This window comes from Carettochelys insculpta, chromosome 5 (genome assembly GCF_033958435.1).
Source record: "Carettochelys insculpta isolate YL-2023 chromosome 5, ASM3395843v1, whole genome shotgun sequence".
NCBI lineage: Eukaryota > Metazoa > Chordata > Testudines > Carettochelyidae > Carettochelys > Carettochelys insculpta.
The window spans coordinates 43111704-43128544 of NC_134141.1; the positions used below are offsets into that span (position 1 = coordinate 43111704).

Sequence of the window (16841 nt, forward strand, 5' to 3'; positions counted from 1 at the left end):
CATGCCACCTCTGAAGGAAGGGGGTGAGTGTAGAAGCAGCCTTAGTGAAGGTTGGCCAGCAAAGTAACCTTATTGGATTTAGCATTAATGATAAAAAAATAATTTGTTATATGGTTAGAAAAAATGTGAATCTTCCTCCTGGTCCATGCCCAATGAGTGCTTTGTAGAATCAGGAACAATTTGAATATATTTATTTTCCATGAATTAGCAGTTTCCTGTTGTATGCCTCCTTGTGTCTTGAATCCGGACAAAGCAATACCAGTGTCATGGGAGGTTTAGGTTAGACGTTAGGAAAAGAACTTCCTGTCTGGATGGTTAAGCACCAGAATAAATTGCCCAGAGAGGTTATGGAATTGCCATCCTGAGAGATATTTAAGAGCAGGTTAAACCAAAATCTGTCAGGGAAGATCTAAATGAGTGCAGGGGCCTGGACTTAGCAACTTCTCAAGGTCCCTTCCAATTCTAGTATTCTGATTCTATAATAAAAATACCTAATGCAAATAATACATAATTAACCACTTCTCCAGATTTCCTGCTTGTGTACTTGTGTGATTATTTGTATTACTGCTGTGCCCAGAAGGACTTATTGTTCTAGGTGCTTTTCTTTGTGCAGCTAGGTGTGTGCTAGAGCAGCCCTGCAACAGCCTTTGTTTATCCTGGTGTTTGGATATGCTTCTGGTTTGCCCCAGTTTTGGCAAAATGCAGTCAAGGTATAAAACCACCTCTAGTCCCACCCCTCACTCTTGTCTTGCTCTGAACATAGTCCAGCTAAACTAGAGGAAGTGTGCTATTGTCTGAATGTTAATGAAACTTTAAACGTGTAAATTCTGTTAGTGCTTCATGGACCAGTGATGTCATTTTCGGTTGTCCTGGAATTTCTTCCATAACAAAGATTTAAGGTTGAATTGCTTGAGATCAGAATACATTCCTTATTCAAAAAGTCTGTCAGGCATGATGAGACTTTTAAAGGGACATATTTATTTCTGTACTTCATACATTATGTGGCCTTGGTAAGCTCAGTCCTATGTTTTGTTTCTCATTCACTAGAACTATGACTTTTGTAAAGTTCTCCTGGGTACCTTTAGATTTTCTCTAACTCTCATCTTGTACAAATTCTAAACCAGGATGCTACAAAGTTTTTGTCCAAGTTTATATAGTTTATAAAGTGGGGTGTGTGTGTGTGTGTGTGTGTGTGTGTGTGTGTGTGTGTGTGTGTGTGTGTGTGTGTGTGTGTGTGTGTGTAAAGTCTATATATAAATTGTACAATGAAGAGGAATGCATACAAATTAATCAAACTGTAAAATATTGTGCAATTTAGATACTTAATTCCCTTTTCCTTTAACTCTAGAAAGTTCGTTGTGCAAGTGGTATTAACTGTCTTTTTGGGGAAAAGGAAAGAATTTAGTTCGGATGGTATGTGGCTGTAGTTGCTGCAGCTGCTGTTTTGCTGTTGTCAAACTCCATTCCTATTTTTCTGAAGGTAAAACAAGACAAACAAAATGGGGCATAGAAGACTTTCATGACCAAAACCAGAAAATGGACCTTCTGTCTCTGCAATTAAGAGTTAGCACTGTCACTTCTGGAGAAGCATGTGCATAATGTTTGCACGCAGCAGCCTTTCTGGGACCTGGTAAATGTCATGCTTTTTAGGGCATTACTTTTAGCTGCTTCAGTGGTCATGGGCTCACAGTAGTGCATCAGAGGATGCTGCCTTTTCTGGCTAAGGCAGACTGTTGTTAGACAGAAAGCAAAAAGTTGAGGGGCATGGGCAGGGGAAGTGAAGAAACATGGCAGGGAAGGAAAAAGACAGTGGTGGACTAGATGGGTGTGAGCATAGGAACCTAAGTTTCACATTGCTAGTATTATCTAGAACTTAGCTGAAACTGGTGGTGGTATCGATGTCCTCAGTTCCTCCTTTCTGGTTCGTAATGCCCAGGATGAAGATGATAAAGGCCTAGAGGTTTCACAGTAGATCTCAGAGTCCAAGGAGATTATGGGAAGGTGGAGCTTTCACCTTCCAGTCCAACTGTCCCCCACCATTCCCTTTCCATGGCACCCAGACACACAATGTTCAAAAACGGTGGCAGCCTCATAGCATTAAGATGAACCAATTAAAACATATTTTGATTATTTCCATTTTAAACACTTCTTCCATTTCTAAAATCTTTTTATTTCATTGTCTTATCAACCCATTACTGTTTACCGGGAGCCTGGGAGATGTCTTATCACAGTTCTTTTAACCTATACAGTCCTCTTTGTACCAGTCTATTTTTCTTACATAAAATTGTTTATGATATTAAAAGGCTGAGATGTTGTCTTTTTTCTGTGTTGGATTAATTAGAATACAGGCCTCTGATCCTTGTTCCAGGAGTTCTTATATATAGAAGTTGTCACTGGCAGCATTCCCTTTAACTTTTTATGTCCATGTGCAGAGTGACTTTCACAATGTGCACCAATACCGAGGTGATGTCACATAAAAGTTATTCCACACGTGGACCGTGGGGTGGTGCTGAGGGGCTGGGGTGTGGGAGAGGGGCTCAGTGCTGAAGTAGAGGATTGGGGTGAGTGTTCTCATTGGGGGAGTAGGGAGAAGTGGGGGATCTGGGTGCATTTGAGATGAGAAGATCAGGGGGCAAGTAGCCAAGCAGCCTCTGTGTGTGTGTGTGTGTGTGTGTGTGTAAAGATAAACCCCAGCTCTTGGTGTTCACAGCAGCTTGGGTCCAGGTGACAGATGCTTTTCACAACTTCCACAGCTCCAGGGAGTACACCCAGAGGAGGAGCACCTGTCTCCCGCATCCACGGCGCATCCCCGCTAGACTGGAGGGGCAGGGAAAGGGGTGCCAGCTCTGGATTGGGCCTTGTGGCTGTGGGGAGAGGTGCACTCCTCCAGCTCCAGAACAGAGCTGCTGTGCTTGAGGGAGAGGTGCCCCTCCCTGCCAGTTCCAGGATGGTGCTCCACAGCAGCTCCACACTGGGGTTGGTGGGAAGAGGTGCTTGTGCCCTGGCTGCTGGCAGCGCTCCATGCTTCTGCCAGCAGCCAGAGGTGGCACCCTTTGCAACCACTCTGAGTCCCTGTGTTGGGCTTGTTAGACAGCTCCATGGCTGCCATTGGAGCCAGACTTAAGTTGTTGGTATTGGACATGGTCATCTTTTTACCACCAATAGGAGAATAGTAAACACACAGCTTAACTTTTTCTGGTGTTGGAGAGAAAGGGATTTGCTTCATCTTGAACCTGATTTTTCCATTCCTGAATTCAGTGCTCCCTGGTGTAAGCTAGAGCAACCTTAGGGCTGTTTTAGTTTACAACAGTGTCTCAACCTTTTTGTATAAAGTACTCCTCTTATAATTATAAGTACCACTAGTACCCACAATTTTCAGACATGCAATTTTTTTTCCTACCATTGCAACACATTTGTATAAACAAGTTCATTGTAAGTGGGTGGTTGGAAGAAATTCCCTCTAGGCAATAAACTTGCCATTGTACTTATTACTGTGGAAAGAGGATAAATTAAAAAAAAATAGATGAAGATAAAATAAGTCCAACTTTTTATTCATATATATGTATATATTTTTACACAAACATCAATGAACAGTGGTCAATGAAATTACAAGAAGAATATAATTAATGCAAAATTTGAGTTTCTATGAAATCAAATGTTCAAACCTAGCTTTCCGACTGCTGAGGGCCACAATTAAATCAATGTTTCTGATACGGTTTCCTGTGTATGACCGTCTTCCAAATCTGCAGTTTTATTCTTTGTTTTCACAAGGAATCACTCCATTTTAAACCCCTTTAGTTGTAATTATAAATACTAAACTAAAATTGGACAAATAGCAATTTTATCACTTACTTAAGCTAACAAGCATAATATTCCAGAGGCAGGCACTGCCACCTCCCCCCTCTAACCCAATCCCACTTCCCTCCTCCAAAACCAGGCAAACCCTCTCCCCACTGCAATCCAATGCTGGCCACTCACCGGAGCCACTGCTGCCACGCATTTCTCCCTCCAAGTGCTAGGGAGGACACATGCACAGCGTGGCGCATGGTGTGCTTGCAGCTCCGAGCATTTTATTGCTCAAAGAGCGGCGTATGGCTCCAGCACATATACCGCCTGAGTTCTCTCACAAACCCCTAAGGGTAGGCGCATACCACACATTGAGAAATACAGGCTTACAATATGGCTGCAGTGGTCCCTCTGGGACAACTGTCATCTGAGAATTGTGGCAATGCAGTGGTATGGGAACCAAGAGAGGCCCATTCCAACCTCATTTGTGGCCACTTTATGCTGTACAAATGGGCTGTCATGGGGCCAATGGGAAGCCAAGAATTGAGCCATTGTTCTATAAAAACCATAAAAGAGAAATAATAGTGCCCAACTAATTTATAGCTTGTATTATTGTTGTGGTTTTAAAAAAATAACTTTAAAGAGACTTCAGATCCAGAGCTCTTCATTCCACTCTTCATTTTACACAGATTAAACTGTGTTGAACAAGCACTTCTTCATTGAGCTCTATACAGACAGCTTTGTTAATAAGAACATAAAAATGGCCATGCTGGGTCAGACCAAAGGTCCATCTAGCCCAGCATCTTGTCTGCTGACAGTGGCCAATGTCAGTTGCCCCATTGGGAGTGAACTGAATAGGTAATGATCTCTCTCTAGCTTCTGACAAACGGGCCAAGGACACCATTTTTTAACCATCCTGGCTAATAGCCATTAATGAACCTAACCTCCATGAATTTATCTAGCTCTTTTTTAAAACCCTGTTGTAGTCCGAGCCTTCATAGCCTCCTCTGCCTCCACAGGTTGATTATGAGCTGTGTGACGAAGAATTTCCTTTTATTTGTTTTAAACCTGCTTCCCATTAATTTAATTTGGTGTTCCCCTAGATCTTATATTATGGGAACAAGCAAATAATTTTTCCTTGTTCACTTTCACCACATCACTCATAATTTTATATACCCCTGTCATACTCCCCTTTAGTGTCCTCTATTCTAAGCTGAAAATTCCTAGTCTCTTGAATCTCTTTTCATATGGGACTCATTCCAAACCCCTAGTAATTTTAGCTGCACTTTTCTGAACTTCTTCCAATGCCAATATATCTTTTTGGAGATGAGGTGACCACATCTGTATGCAATATTCAAGATGTGGATGTACCAGGGTTTTATATAAGGGCAATAAGATAGTCTCTGTCCCTTTTTTAATAATTCCTAACATCCTGTTTACTTTTTTGACTGCCGCTGCACTCTGTGTGGATGTTTTCAGAGAACTGTCCATGATGACTCCAAGATCTCTTTCCTTGTTAGCTGTAGCAAGGTTAGCCCCCATCATGTTGGGGTTATTTTTTTCCAATGTGCATTACTTTACATTGATCCACATTAAATTTCATTTCCCATTTTGTTGCCCATTCGCTCAGTTTGATGAGATCCTTTTGAAGTTCTTCACAGTCTGCTTTGGTCTTAACTGTCTTGAGCAGTGTGGTATCATCTGCAAACTTTGCCACCTCACAGTTTTCTCCTTTCTCCAGGGCATTTGTGAAGAAGTTTAATAGGATTGCCCCTAGGACTGACCCTTGGGGAACAACACTCATTACCCCTCGCCATTCTGAAAATTTACCATTTATTCCTACCCTTTGTGTCCTGTCTTCTAACCACTTATCAGTCCATTAAAGAATCTTCCCTCTTACCCCATGACAATTTACCTAAGAGCCTTTGGTGAGGGATCTTGTCAAAGGCTTTCTGGAAATGTTAAGTACACTATACCTACTGGATCCACCTTGTCCCCATGAATGAGCAGGCCGTTGTGGTATCAGAGAAAGACTGTATTGTATTTGGTGGCAGAATTCATGGGTAGCTAGATATACTTTTACTTGGTAATAAAGGAAATGGTAACGCCATTGCATACCTGCTATACTTCCCACCTTAGCCAAGAATAAATGTGGATCAGTCAACATAACTTTAATTGCTGTCTCTTGTGAGAACACTATTAATTGCCTGACCTCAGGAATAATTATTGCATTTTCATTCTCAGGGCATTTAGCTGCACTTTGCATGTAAAAATATGTCTTCAGAATAATCTGTTCAACAGGATGTGAACATTCTTACATAGAAAAGTTGTTTAGTTCCACTATTCCAATTCTTCCTTCTTTATTTTGACACTTTCATCTAGGTGCACCAGTTTCCTCCTTACAGGACATGTCTATCCGAGTAAGTTCTTTTGAAAGAAGGGGGCTCTTTTGAAAGATCCTGCAGAGCATGTACACACAAAAAGGTTTCTTTTGAAAGTAAATCGAACAAATGTGGCATTCCTCTGGAAAACGCTCCTCCATTCCCGTTTCAGGAAGAGTGACTTCTTTCAAAAGCTTCTTTGGAAAGCAAACATGTAGACCCTCCACAGGCCCTTTTTTCCCCCAAAAGAGCAGTCTTCATGGCACCTGACTTTTCGATCCCTGGCCCATTCTTCTGAAAGAGCAGGGACTGTGTGAATGCTCTCTTTCGAAAGAGCAGATCACTCTTTTGATCTGCTTTTTTGTGTGTGCATGCACTCTTTGAAAAGAAGTTCTTTTGGAAGAGATCTTCCAGAAGGGCCTCTTGCGGAAGATCTCTGTAGTGTAGACATAGTCACAATATCTTTCTGTCAGAGCCTGCAATTGCTCAGTTAAATTATAGTTAGACTTGTCTATATCACTAGGTATTTCGTGTCTGTTAGGAGATTCCCCCTTTGTACACAAATGTCTGTCTCTCACACACATGCATCACTATGTCCTTGTCAAAAATACTGACACAAAACTCATCTCTGTGCGAAGATTGAGGGTAGTAAATGATGATGGGATACAACTAGAACTTGTACAGTCTCAGTGATTCAGCCGCATGCCCCGTGACTGAATAGACCTTGTCAAGTCTGGCCCTGCCCTTGACTGAGAGTCCCTCTTTAAATCCTCCTCTGTAACACCCCCTTGCCCCCAATGCATCTGATGAAGCCCACAAAAGTTTATACTCCAAAATATCTGTTAGTCTGTAAGGTGCCACAGGACTTCTTTTTGTTTTTGAAGATACAGACTAACTTGGCTCGCCCTCTGATATATAGCACTCATTAGCCGTGTCTACACGTGCACGCTACTTCGAAGTAGCGGCACTAACTTTGAAATAGCGCCCGTCACGGCTACACGCATCGGGCGCTATTTCAAAGTTAACTTCGACGTTAGGCGGCGAGACGTTGAAGTCGCTAACCCCATGAGGGGATAGGAATAGCGCCCTACTTCGACGTTCAACGTCGAAGTAGGGACCGTGTAGTCGTTGCGCATCCCGCAACGTCGAAATTGCCGGGTCCTCCATGGCTTCCATCAGCTGAGGGGTTGAGAGACGCTCTCTGCAGCCCCTCAGCTCAATGGTGGCCGCGTGGAGTGGCCCCTTAAAGGTCCCCTCCCCCTCCCTTCCTGTGCAGGAAGCTGAGGGAACGTGCAGGCGGCAACCCAGACACGCGGCCAGCCTGCACATTCCTCAGCCACCCAGAACAGAGCCAGCACCTGCCATGGCTGCCCGGCAGCCCCCCCAGGGGACCCCCCCCAAGGGGAGCCAGGGCAGCCAGCCCAGCCAGGTGGGCAGCCAGGCTGGCAAGCAGCAGCGGGGCCCCTCCTGGACGGAGGCTGAGCTGCGGGACCTGCTGGGGCTCTGGAGCGAGGAGGAGGTGCTCCAGGTAATGGGGAGCAAGAGGCGGAACGCGGATGCGTTCGCTCAGCTGGCCGACGGCCTGGCTGCCCGGGGTCACCCTGCCCACGCTCCTGATCACATCAGGAGTAAGGTGAAGGAGCTGGGGCAGGGTTACTCCCGGCCCCGGGATGCGGCCGGCCGATCTGGGGCCGCCCCCGTCACTTGCCCCTTTTACAGGGAGCTCAGGGACATCCTGGGCCCCCGGCACACCTCCTCCCCTCCGGCCACTCTTGATACTTTGGCCGACGAGCCCCAGCAGGCCCTGCAGCTGGAGTCCGCCCCAGAGGTAAGCCCCGGGCCCCCCCCCCCCCCCCGGAGCCCACCCCCGGGACATCGCGGCAGGAGGAGGAGGAGGAGGAGGAGGGGGGCTCCTCCTCCGCAGAATCCGGGCTGCAGATCCTCCTCCTGCCATCCCGGAGCAGCAGCCGGGCCTCCGCCCCCCGGGGATCTCCGGACCGTGGGAGTGGACCGACAGGTATGTACCCCCCTCTGGTGTACACCCCTGGGCTTGAGGGGCAGGGGGTAATAGATATGTGTCCAGGGCCCCCCACATGCTCACATGGCCATGGCCCCAAGGACAGCAGGGCCATGTCCCTCACAGCAGTGCATCAGCCCCTGCCCCCCCCCCGCACTCCGCACGACAGTGCCATGCCCCATCCCCGGGGCAGGGGGGAGCGGAACCTCAAGGGGCCCCCAGGAGGAGGGGGTGGGATACCCCGCAGCAGCAGCAGCAGCAGCATGTGATGGAGTGGGGGGAGTGCAAAAGGGAGACTCAAGCTAGATATGAGCAACAAGAGCCGAATAGCTCCCAGGGGCAAAGGAGGATCCTGGGGCTACAGCTGGCAGGTGACACCTCTGCCCTGAACAAAGAGGAGGGAGGATCCGAGCTGGCTTTGAATTGGGGGGGGAGGGCGGGGGCCACAGGCAGAGGCTAGGGGAAGGGAGAGCTGGAAGGCAGCCAGCCTGAGGAGGAGGAAAGCTGCATCCCAGAGGGGCACCCCTTGGGGTCTTCTCCCCAGGACGGGTTGGAAGGACTGTCTCTTCTGACAGCTGGTGCTGTCACTCCTGGGAGAAACTGGGCATCTGTGGCCTAAGAAACCTCTCCTGTCAGACCCTGCGGAGTGAAGTGAGAGTCGCTCCCACCAGGGGATGGGGTGCAGTGCAGTGGGACCCCTGAACCCCATCCATCACAGCAGCATCTCCCGGGGACGGGGATGGGGAACCTGCAGCACAGGGCTGGGGGGACAAAGGCCACAGCTCGGGGCCCACACTAACACCTGTCTCCATTCTTCTTCCCCCTCTCTTCTCCTGTGTCCTGCACCTGCACCATCAAAAGGACCGGAAGAGAGAGCCGGCGAGGCATCAGTGGTCCCGGAGACCCCTCCGGGGCCATCGCTCCAGGTAAGCCCCTCGGCCGAGGACCGACCGGCCCCACGGCGGGCTAGACGGTGGATCCCGCGCCACCACCAGCCGACGGCGACAGACCCCCAGCTGCTGGCCATCCACCGTCAGCAGCTGGAGGTCGCGGAGCAGCACCTGCAGCTGCAGGAGCAGGTGCTGGCCTGACGCCAAGAGGCATGGGGGGCCTACATGGAGACTTTCATCTGCCTGGTAGACTACCTGGCCCCCCATGCCGCGCCGGCCGCCGCAGCGCCCGATGTGCCTGCTCCACCCGCCGCACCACCAGCTGCTCCGCCCATCGCCGTCCCGTCCGCCGTCGCCCCGCCACCCACCGCCAAGGGCCGGAGCGCCGAGGGACCCCTGGAGCCAGCTGAGACTCCCCGGGCATATCTTCCGGTCCGGCCCGCCCCCAGCCAGCCCCGGACAGGGCTCCCAGCCGCCCACACCCAGTGCCGGACTTTAGGGGCAAGGGGCCCGGGACATGGCCCCCCCCTCTTGTATATAGTTGGGACTTATTATTTTGTGCCCCCCATTTGCCCCGTCCCCCCCATGTAAATAGTTCTCCCCTTTATCATCCCTGGTTTTCTTTTTATTACTGAGCACACTTTTTTATTACTATTGTTTTATTTGTACGTATTACTTTGGTTCCACACATGTTGCATATAGTTTGTTCTTGTTTTATATTTATAGTTAAAAAAAAAAGTTCTAAAAGAAAAAGCAGTTTAAGTTCAGCCACAAGTGCGTGCTGTCATTTGTCCAGGAAAAGTGGGAGGGGGGTGCGGTTGGGTGCTCCATGGTGTGGGCGTTGGGGGAGGGAGTGTGGTGGAGGAAGGGGCGGGCAGTGGGGGGCCTGGGCAGAGTTCACCCCGCGGCCTCATCATCGAAGTGGGCCCTCAGCGCCTCCCGGACCCGGGTCCCTTCGGGGTCCACCTGCCAACTGGGGGCAGCGGGTGGCTGCATGTCGGCCCTGCCGGCCTCCACAGCCCAGCCCTGGAAAAAGGCCTCCCCTTTGCTCTCCACCAAATTGTGCAGGGCGCAGCAGGCACCCACAGTCAGGGGGATGTTGTTGGGGCCCGCATCCAGGCGGGTCAGGAGAGATCTCCAGCGTCCCTTCAGGCGGCCAAATGAGCGCTCCACCACCTGGCGTGCGTGGTTCAGGCGCTGGTTGAAGCGCTCCTGGCTAGCGGAGAGATGGCCCGTGTAGGGGTGCATGAGCCAGGGCCGGAGGGGGTATGCCGCATCTGCGATGACGCAGAGGGGCATGGTGGTGTCCCCCAGAGGGATCTCCCGCTGGGGGATGTAGGTCCCCGCCTCCAGCCGGCGGCACAGGAAAACCCGGGCGTCGTGGGTGCTGTCAGGCCAGCCCACAGAAATGTCCTGGAAACGTCCCCGGCTGTCCACCAAAGCCTGGAGGACCACAGAATGGTAGCCCTTGCGATTGATGTAGCATCCTCCACTGTGATGCGGGGCGCGGATGGGGATGCGAGTCCCATCCAGAGCCCCGAAGCAATTGGGGAAGCCCAGAGTGGCAAAGGCTGCGATGGTGGCATCTGGGTCCCCCAGCCTCATGAGCCTGTGCAGGAGCATGGCATTGATGGCACGCACAACCTGCAGGGAAAGCACATGGGGCAGCACCAATGAGGGGTGAGCAGGGTGTGCGTGGCCCTGCCCTGCCCTCCCCCGCCCTCCCCTCCCCTCCTCTGCCCAGGCCCCCCGCCCCTGCCCTGCCCTCCCCCCGTGGGTTCTCTTACCTCCATGAGGACAGCCCCGACGGTGGCCTTGCTGACACCAAACTGCTGCCCCACGGATTGGTAGCTGTCGGGAGTGGCCAGCTTCCAGACAGCGATGCCGACCCGTTTCTCCACTGTGAGGGCACGCCGCATGGCGGTGTCCTGGTGCCTGAGTGCGGGGGTGAGCCACTGGCACAGCTCCATAAATGTCTGCCGGCTCATCCTGAAGTTCCTGAGCCAGTGGTCGTCGTCCCACTCCCCAAGCACCAGCCGCTCCCACCAGTCGGTGCTGGTGGGGTAGCTCCACAGCCGCCGGCGTGTGAGGTGGGGGTGGGGGCGGGGTGCTGCAGGGTTGGGGGTTAAGCCCTGCTGCCCTGGGGGCAGCTCCTCCTCCGGTGTAGCAAGGAGGTGCTCAACTGTCTCCCACATGGCATGGAGCAGGGCAAGCCCTGCTCCTGCCGGGAGGGCTGGGTGGACCTCTGGTGGCTGCTGCTGCTGCTGCTGCTGCTGCTGCTGCTGCTGCTGCTGCTGCTGCTGCTGGGGGTCCATGACTGTGTCGCCCGGGGTCTGTGTGCCTATGGCTCCTCAGACCGCGTGCTGTGCAGGCTGAGTGTGTCTGGGAGGGGCCCTTTAAGGGAGCGGCTAGCTGTTGCCCCGGAAGCGCTAGTCCGCCCTGTGACCCTGTCTGCAGCTGTGCCTGGCATCCCTATTTCGATGTGTGCTACTTTGGCGTGTGGACGTTCCCTTGCTGCGCCTATTTCGATGTTGTGCTGCGCAACGTCGAAGTTGAACATCGACGTTGCCAGCCCTGGAGGACGTGTAGACGTTATTCATCGAAATAGCCTATTTCGATGTAGGCTTCACGTGTAGACGTAGCCATTATGTGCTTTTCTGCATAGCTTCATTTCTGCTTTGCTCAAACTTTCACACTTATTGCAGCAAAATGCAAGCTTTGTATATATACTACATTTGACTGGCATAACTCAAATAGTATCATAAATTACTTCACATTGTTGCAGCAGAGGTGCTAGGAGGAAGATCAGAAATGCCACTTGTGGAGAGGGGAGAAAAGTAATTTCTGAATTTATTTCATTATATATATGAGCAGATGTGTATATGTTCCCATTATTAAGATTTAAGTCTGCATATTGGTATAAGTAACAGATGTGAAGGCAGCAGATTTCATTGTAGCAGAAGTGGCAACAACATAATTGAAGCAAACAGTTGAAACAGATATGTTATAGGCTCTGTGAAAGCTGCTCTTTTCTGCAGCTGGTGGATGCTGCCTCCTTGTTCCCTATAATTATATACCTAGTTATTAAACTATTCTTGCTTCTTCCCTGGTGAGAAGATCTGAGTTTGAAGATTAAATACAGGTTCTGGGGCCCTGGAACTATTTACATAGTTCATAAACTAGTTCTGATGAAACATAGATCTGCTGGGGGTAAAACAGTGCTATGCACTGAGAAAAACAATCTGCACAGAGCTTTTCATTTACTTTTCTTCCACACCTTGGATCAAAATTTGACCTCCTCTGAGAACTATTCAAGCCTACTGTCTTCAAAGAGAAACCAACTTACTTCAGTGAAGCTGCATATTGGTGACTGAGGGCAAAACTTGACTTACGTGAATTTGAAAGTTGCCTGATAAGCAGCCCTAGGGACTTGTAGTGCCCAGGTAACATCATCTTAAACTTCCCCACCAATATGTTTCAGCATCATCCAGAGTGTGATTTAAACTTTGTGCTCATTTCTTTCTTAATTTATTGGTTGAGGCTGCTAACTGACATGCCAATTGAGACAAATTTTGTGTGTGTGCCTTTGATACACATGTATCACTCCTAACTGAACGGAGACTATCAATTTATTTTATATAGGTTGTCAATTAAAGGTAATGGATTTTGATCACGACCAGATTGGTCAGGTTCATTTTCCACTATTCAATTTTCTCAGACACTTTGTTCTCCAGAGCTCTTCATTTCTAAAGATGATTAATTTTTATGCATGTTCAAAAACATTTTTTCTCCTATTTCTGGAGTTCTCTCTGAAACAAAGATGCTACTCTGGTGAAGTGGTGCATTTAATAGAAACTGACTTGAACACACATTGTTTAGGCAAGTTTTCCTCCTAGCTAGTTCTCATTTTAAAGGCTACAGTGTTTATAGCTTTGAAATAAAAAGGTGTTAAATTAGCAGCTAACTTTAAGTTGATCTTATAAAACCTTTCTCCAGATATATAAAATCTCACTTACAGCTGTGACCTTGCAAGATTTGCCTGCTCATATCTTGGAGCTTTGCCAGGAGCAAATAATTTCTGAGGATAGAATTTCTGGTAGACTGGAGTTGTGTTCCAAAATAGGTTAATTCTTTGCCCCAAAAATGGGTTCAGCTGCTCAGTGTGGCTTGGATATAGTAAAGATCTGGTTACAGTGAAGTAGAATGAAATCCCAAATTGGTTCAATGGATTACAAACTCATGAAGTACAAACTAATTCTGGTTATAATGAACGTCAGTATATAGTGATGGTGCCCTGCTGACTGGCTGTCTTCACTGTGGACTTATTCACATTATGGCTCAAGCCAAATTCAGGTCTTTAGTTCAGTAAGATGCTGACTATATTGGTTTTTAACATGTTTGATCAGTCAGTCATTGTGTGTTCTAGCAGGGAACCATACACTGAGAATTGGGTTCCAACTGTCTCCTGAATAGGTTTGTCTCATCAACGCTAGCTGGCAAAATGGCAATAGAAATAATTTTATCCGGATTTTATCTGTCTTCAGACTCATTTAAAAGGACAGTAAAAGGGGCCACAAGTTGCATCCTTATGTCATATACTGTTGTTTGGTGGAGCCTCTCACTATCCTTGAGTAATTACCTCCAGTATTTCCTAAGCAAAACAGCACATTGGTAAGCACCATTAGAAACAGAGATACCCCTCTTTACAATGCATTTCTGCTGATCATCGTCATCATCCGTAACCGTGGGCTCAGCACCCGTTGGTGTCTGGTGCCTCTCTCACTATTTCCTTCCATTCTACTGATCTTGGCCTCGTTTAATAGTGCATCTTTTCACAAGCATTTCAAAATATTTCTCATCACTTGACCTCTGAACCTGATCTAGTGACCTGAGAATCAAGAAAATGTCATGTTAGTGGCTACTAATTAGTGGATCCAGAGAGCCTCTTTGTCTGGCCTTTTAACCTTCCACAGGCAACAGCAAAAGCTGTCATAGGTATCAGGCAAAGAAAATGAGCCTTTACTACATTTTCTCCTGTGCTGCAAACAGTAGAACAAACCCATCTGAGACTAGAAATGAATATGCAGGTTAGGAAGAAATTAACCTTCAATGTAGTGTTTACATTTATTTCTCTTCTGCTGCAGAAGACATACTACTTCTGTCATGAGGAACATGTTACACGTATGTGTGGTTGTTACTATGCAACATTGTACAAGGGAGAGAAATATAACCCCTGTGGTGGTTCTGTTTATTTTACAATTAGTGTTTTGATTTCTCTCTTCAGCTATGAGAAATAATTTCTGTAAAGGATTTTTATTGTGTAATAAAGGCCAAAGATTAAAAAAAGTCAAGGCTTAATTGCATTTAGATGTGTTTGCTGAACAAACTTATTAGTTGAGCGTTTAGTCAGAGTCCTCATTAATCAATGTTGTGCTCCAGCGTCTCCTGAGTCTTGTGGGTTTTTGGGGATCAGCTACTGTAATTAAAGGAATGAAATACATCAAGGTCACAAAATTAACATGTTAGATAACTGAGTACGTTTTGAGGGGGTGAAATTAATCTTTTTAATTGATATTTTTACAGGTCTTCAAGATAGAGGTGCTAATGAATGGAAGAAAACATTTCGTGGAAAAGAGGTATAGTGAATTTCACGCCCTCCATAAAAAGGTAATTATCTCTCTACTTTCTTGGTGTGTAGCTTAGTTGATATAATTTCAGTTTACCTTAGCTTATGATTGTTGTGTTGCTTTTGATGGTGTCACTGGTAATGTCCTATGTGAATTTCAGTTCATCTCCCACAAAAGAGATGTGAGTATAATCCATATGTTTGGTTACGGGAGAGAGAGAGGTCTCTCAGATGTTTCATGCTTTCCCTCTTTTGAGGAGGTTCTTTTGTAGCTGCCATAATGCATATTTCTGTAGAAAGGGAATCTTGTAGAGCCAGTCTTTTGTATCTAGCGTGCAATTCATGAATTCGATAGAATTTTGGGGAGTTTTAACTACTGTACATTGAGTTGAATATGTGGTTCATGTGTACAAAGTTAGCTAAGTTGTAGTATAGTACTTGCACTGCACCTGTTGTGACATTGAATTTATCCAGTACCATATGGACACAACATGTGCTATTTTCTAAAGGCTTAGAATAGTCATTTTATTTATATCCATGAGACAGATAATTACTAAGTAAAAGGTACAATCTTGAAATCCATTACTCTCTTTATGAGTTGTTTAGAAAGGTGGCAGAAGGAGAATGTGATTGTCTCCCATCTCAGTGGCTGAATCTGAATGCTTGTATTTAAGTTTGTTGTTCTGAAAGGTGACAAAAGTTTCTTTTGAAACGAGAAGTCAGAAAAGAAGCCGTTTGTTGAAAGTGAGAGAAAAGTAAACTGCACCTTCTGAGCTCATGTGTACTGGAGACCCCCTTTAGGAAGAAGAATATGATTTCTTTCCTGGAGGGGCGCAGTACAGTAAACTCTGTTTTAACCGGTATTCAAATACCTGGACTTCTCAGTTAACCAGCATTCTGTCCCATCTGTGAGAGGCCAGCAGCTCTTCCGCTCTCCCGCCTGGCGCCTGCTGCCCAGAGCAACTCACTATGCAGCTTGGCACACTGCCCAGAGAGGCGCACAGTGCAGCCATGCACAAGTCACTCAGAGTGGCTCACCGGTCGGCGCGGTGCCCCACCCAGAGCAGCTTGCAGAGTGGCCATGCAAGAGCTACCCAGAGTGGATCCCCAAGCAGCATGGTGCCCACCCAGAGGTTACTGGATATCTGGCAAGCTCCCAGTGCTGGGGCTGCTGGATATAAAAGAGTTTACTGTTGTTACTATGTGCACATATTTCTTAACTTTTTTTTTTTTCGCTTGGTAGACAGTCTTACCGTGCCACGAGGTGTCATTTAAATTTTTTCAGTTGCATTGTCTTTATCTTTTTTACAATCCATATTTGTCTCCCAGCATTAATTTGGGACCTGATTTTTTTCTCCTGGTATCCATGCTGATTTTACTTTTCAAAATCAAGCACACTATTCACTGAGGCTTCAGTCCTGCAAAAATAATACAATTTAACTTTACACACAGTGGAGTTGTCCTAGGCCTTCTGTTTGTGTGCATTGTGTCTCGGGGTCAGGCAGTTAGTAAGGAACTGCTCAGCGTAGGTTAATAACGCAGAATCAAGCCGATGACGTATAAAGCATATTGAGCTCAACGTACAGTAGCCTCTTTCATAGCTGGCATTCTATCATCCAGGACTCTAATAACTGTTATTTTAACCATAAGTTAATTTTACTTATGATTTCTGTAAGTACAGTATAGTGAAAGTTAATACAAATAAATAAAGTATAAGTTTAAGCGAATGCAGTATAAGTTTGCAGTGTACAATGCCACTGTTGTTGGTAAATAAAGTACTTTACATAGATTTGTATTTGTTTCTTAATATCTAATCTTGTTTCTCTTTAGTGTTCTGCATTGCTAGGTATATCTCTCTACTATCCAGAATGTTTGAATATCCAGCAACCTCATGTTCCTGGGGCTGCTGGGTATGAAAAAGTTTACTGTACTAATAACTGTCCTCCAGATCAGGTTATCTAACTTCAGTGTAACTCCTGTAGTTGCCCATTTATTCCATGCACAATTTAGTTGTTCCCTACTTCTCTGTTTTCGACATCTTTTCACATATCCATTGCCCTCTTTGCCCTGCTCAGAACTTAGGAATGATTGCAGCATTTGTGTCAGAGTTTTGTTCTCAGTTGCTTAACTTGAACATGGCC

The 16841-nt window shown here is 47.1% G+C and overlaps 1 protein-coding gene across 1 annotated transcript in view; it reads left to right on the top strand.

Annotated features, from left to right (window-relative positions):
* SNX24 (sorting nexin 24) overlaps positions 1–16841 on the top strand; it is a 142507-nt gene that overhangs the window by 62774 nt on the left and 62892 nt on the right. Inside the window, exon 2 of the mRNA XM_074995005.1 lies at positions 14658–14741. Coding sequence (XP_074851106.1) covers positions 14658–14741 — 84 coding nt within the window. The remainder of the gene's footprint in view (positions 1–14657; positions 14742–16841) is intronic.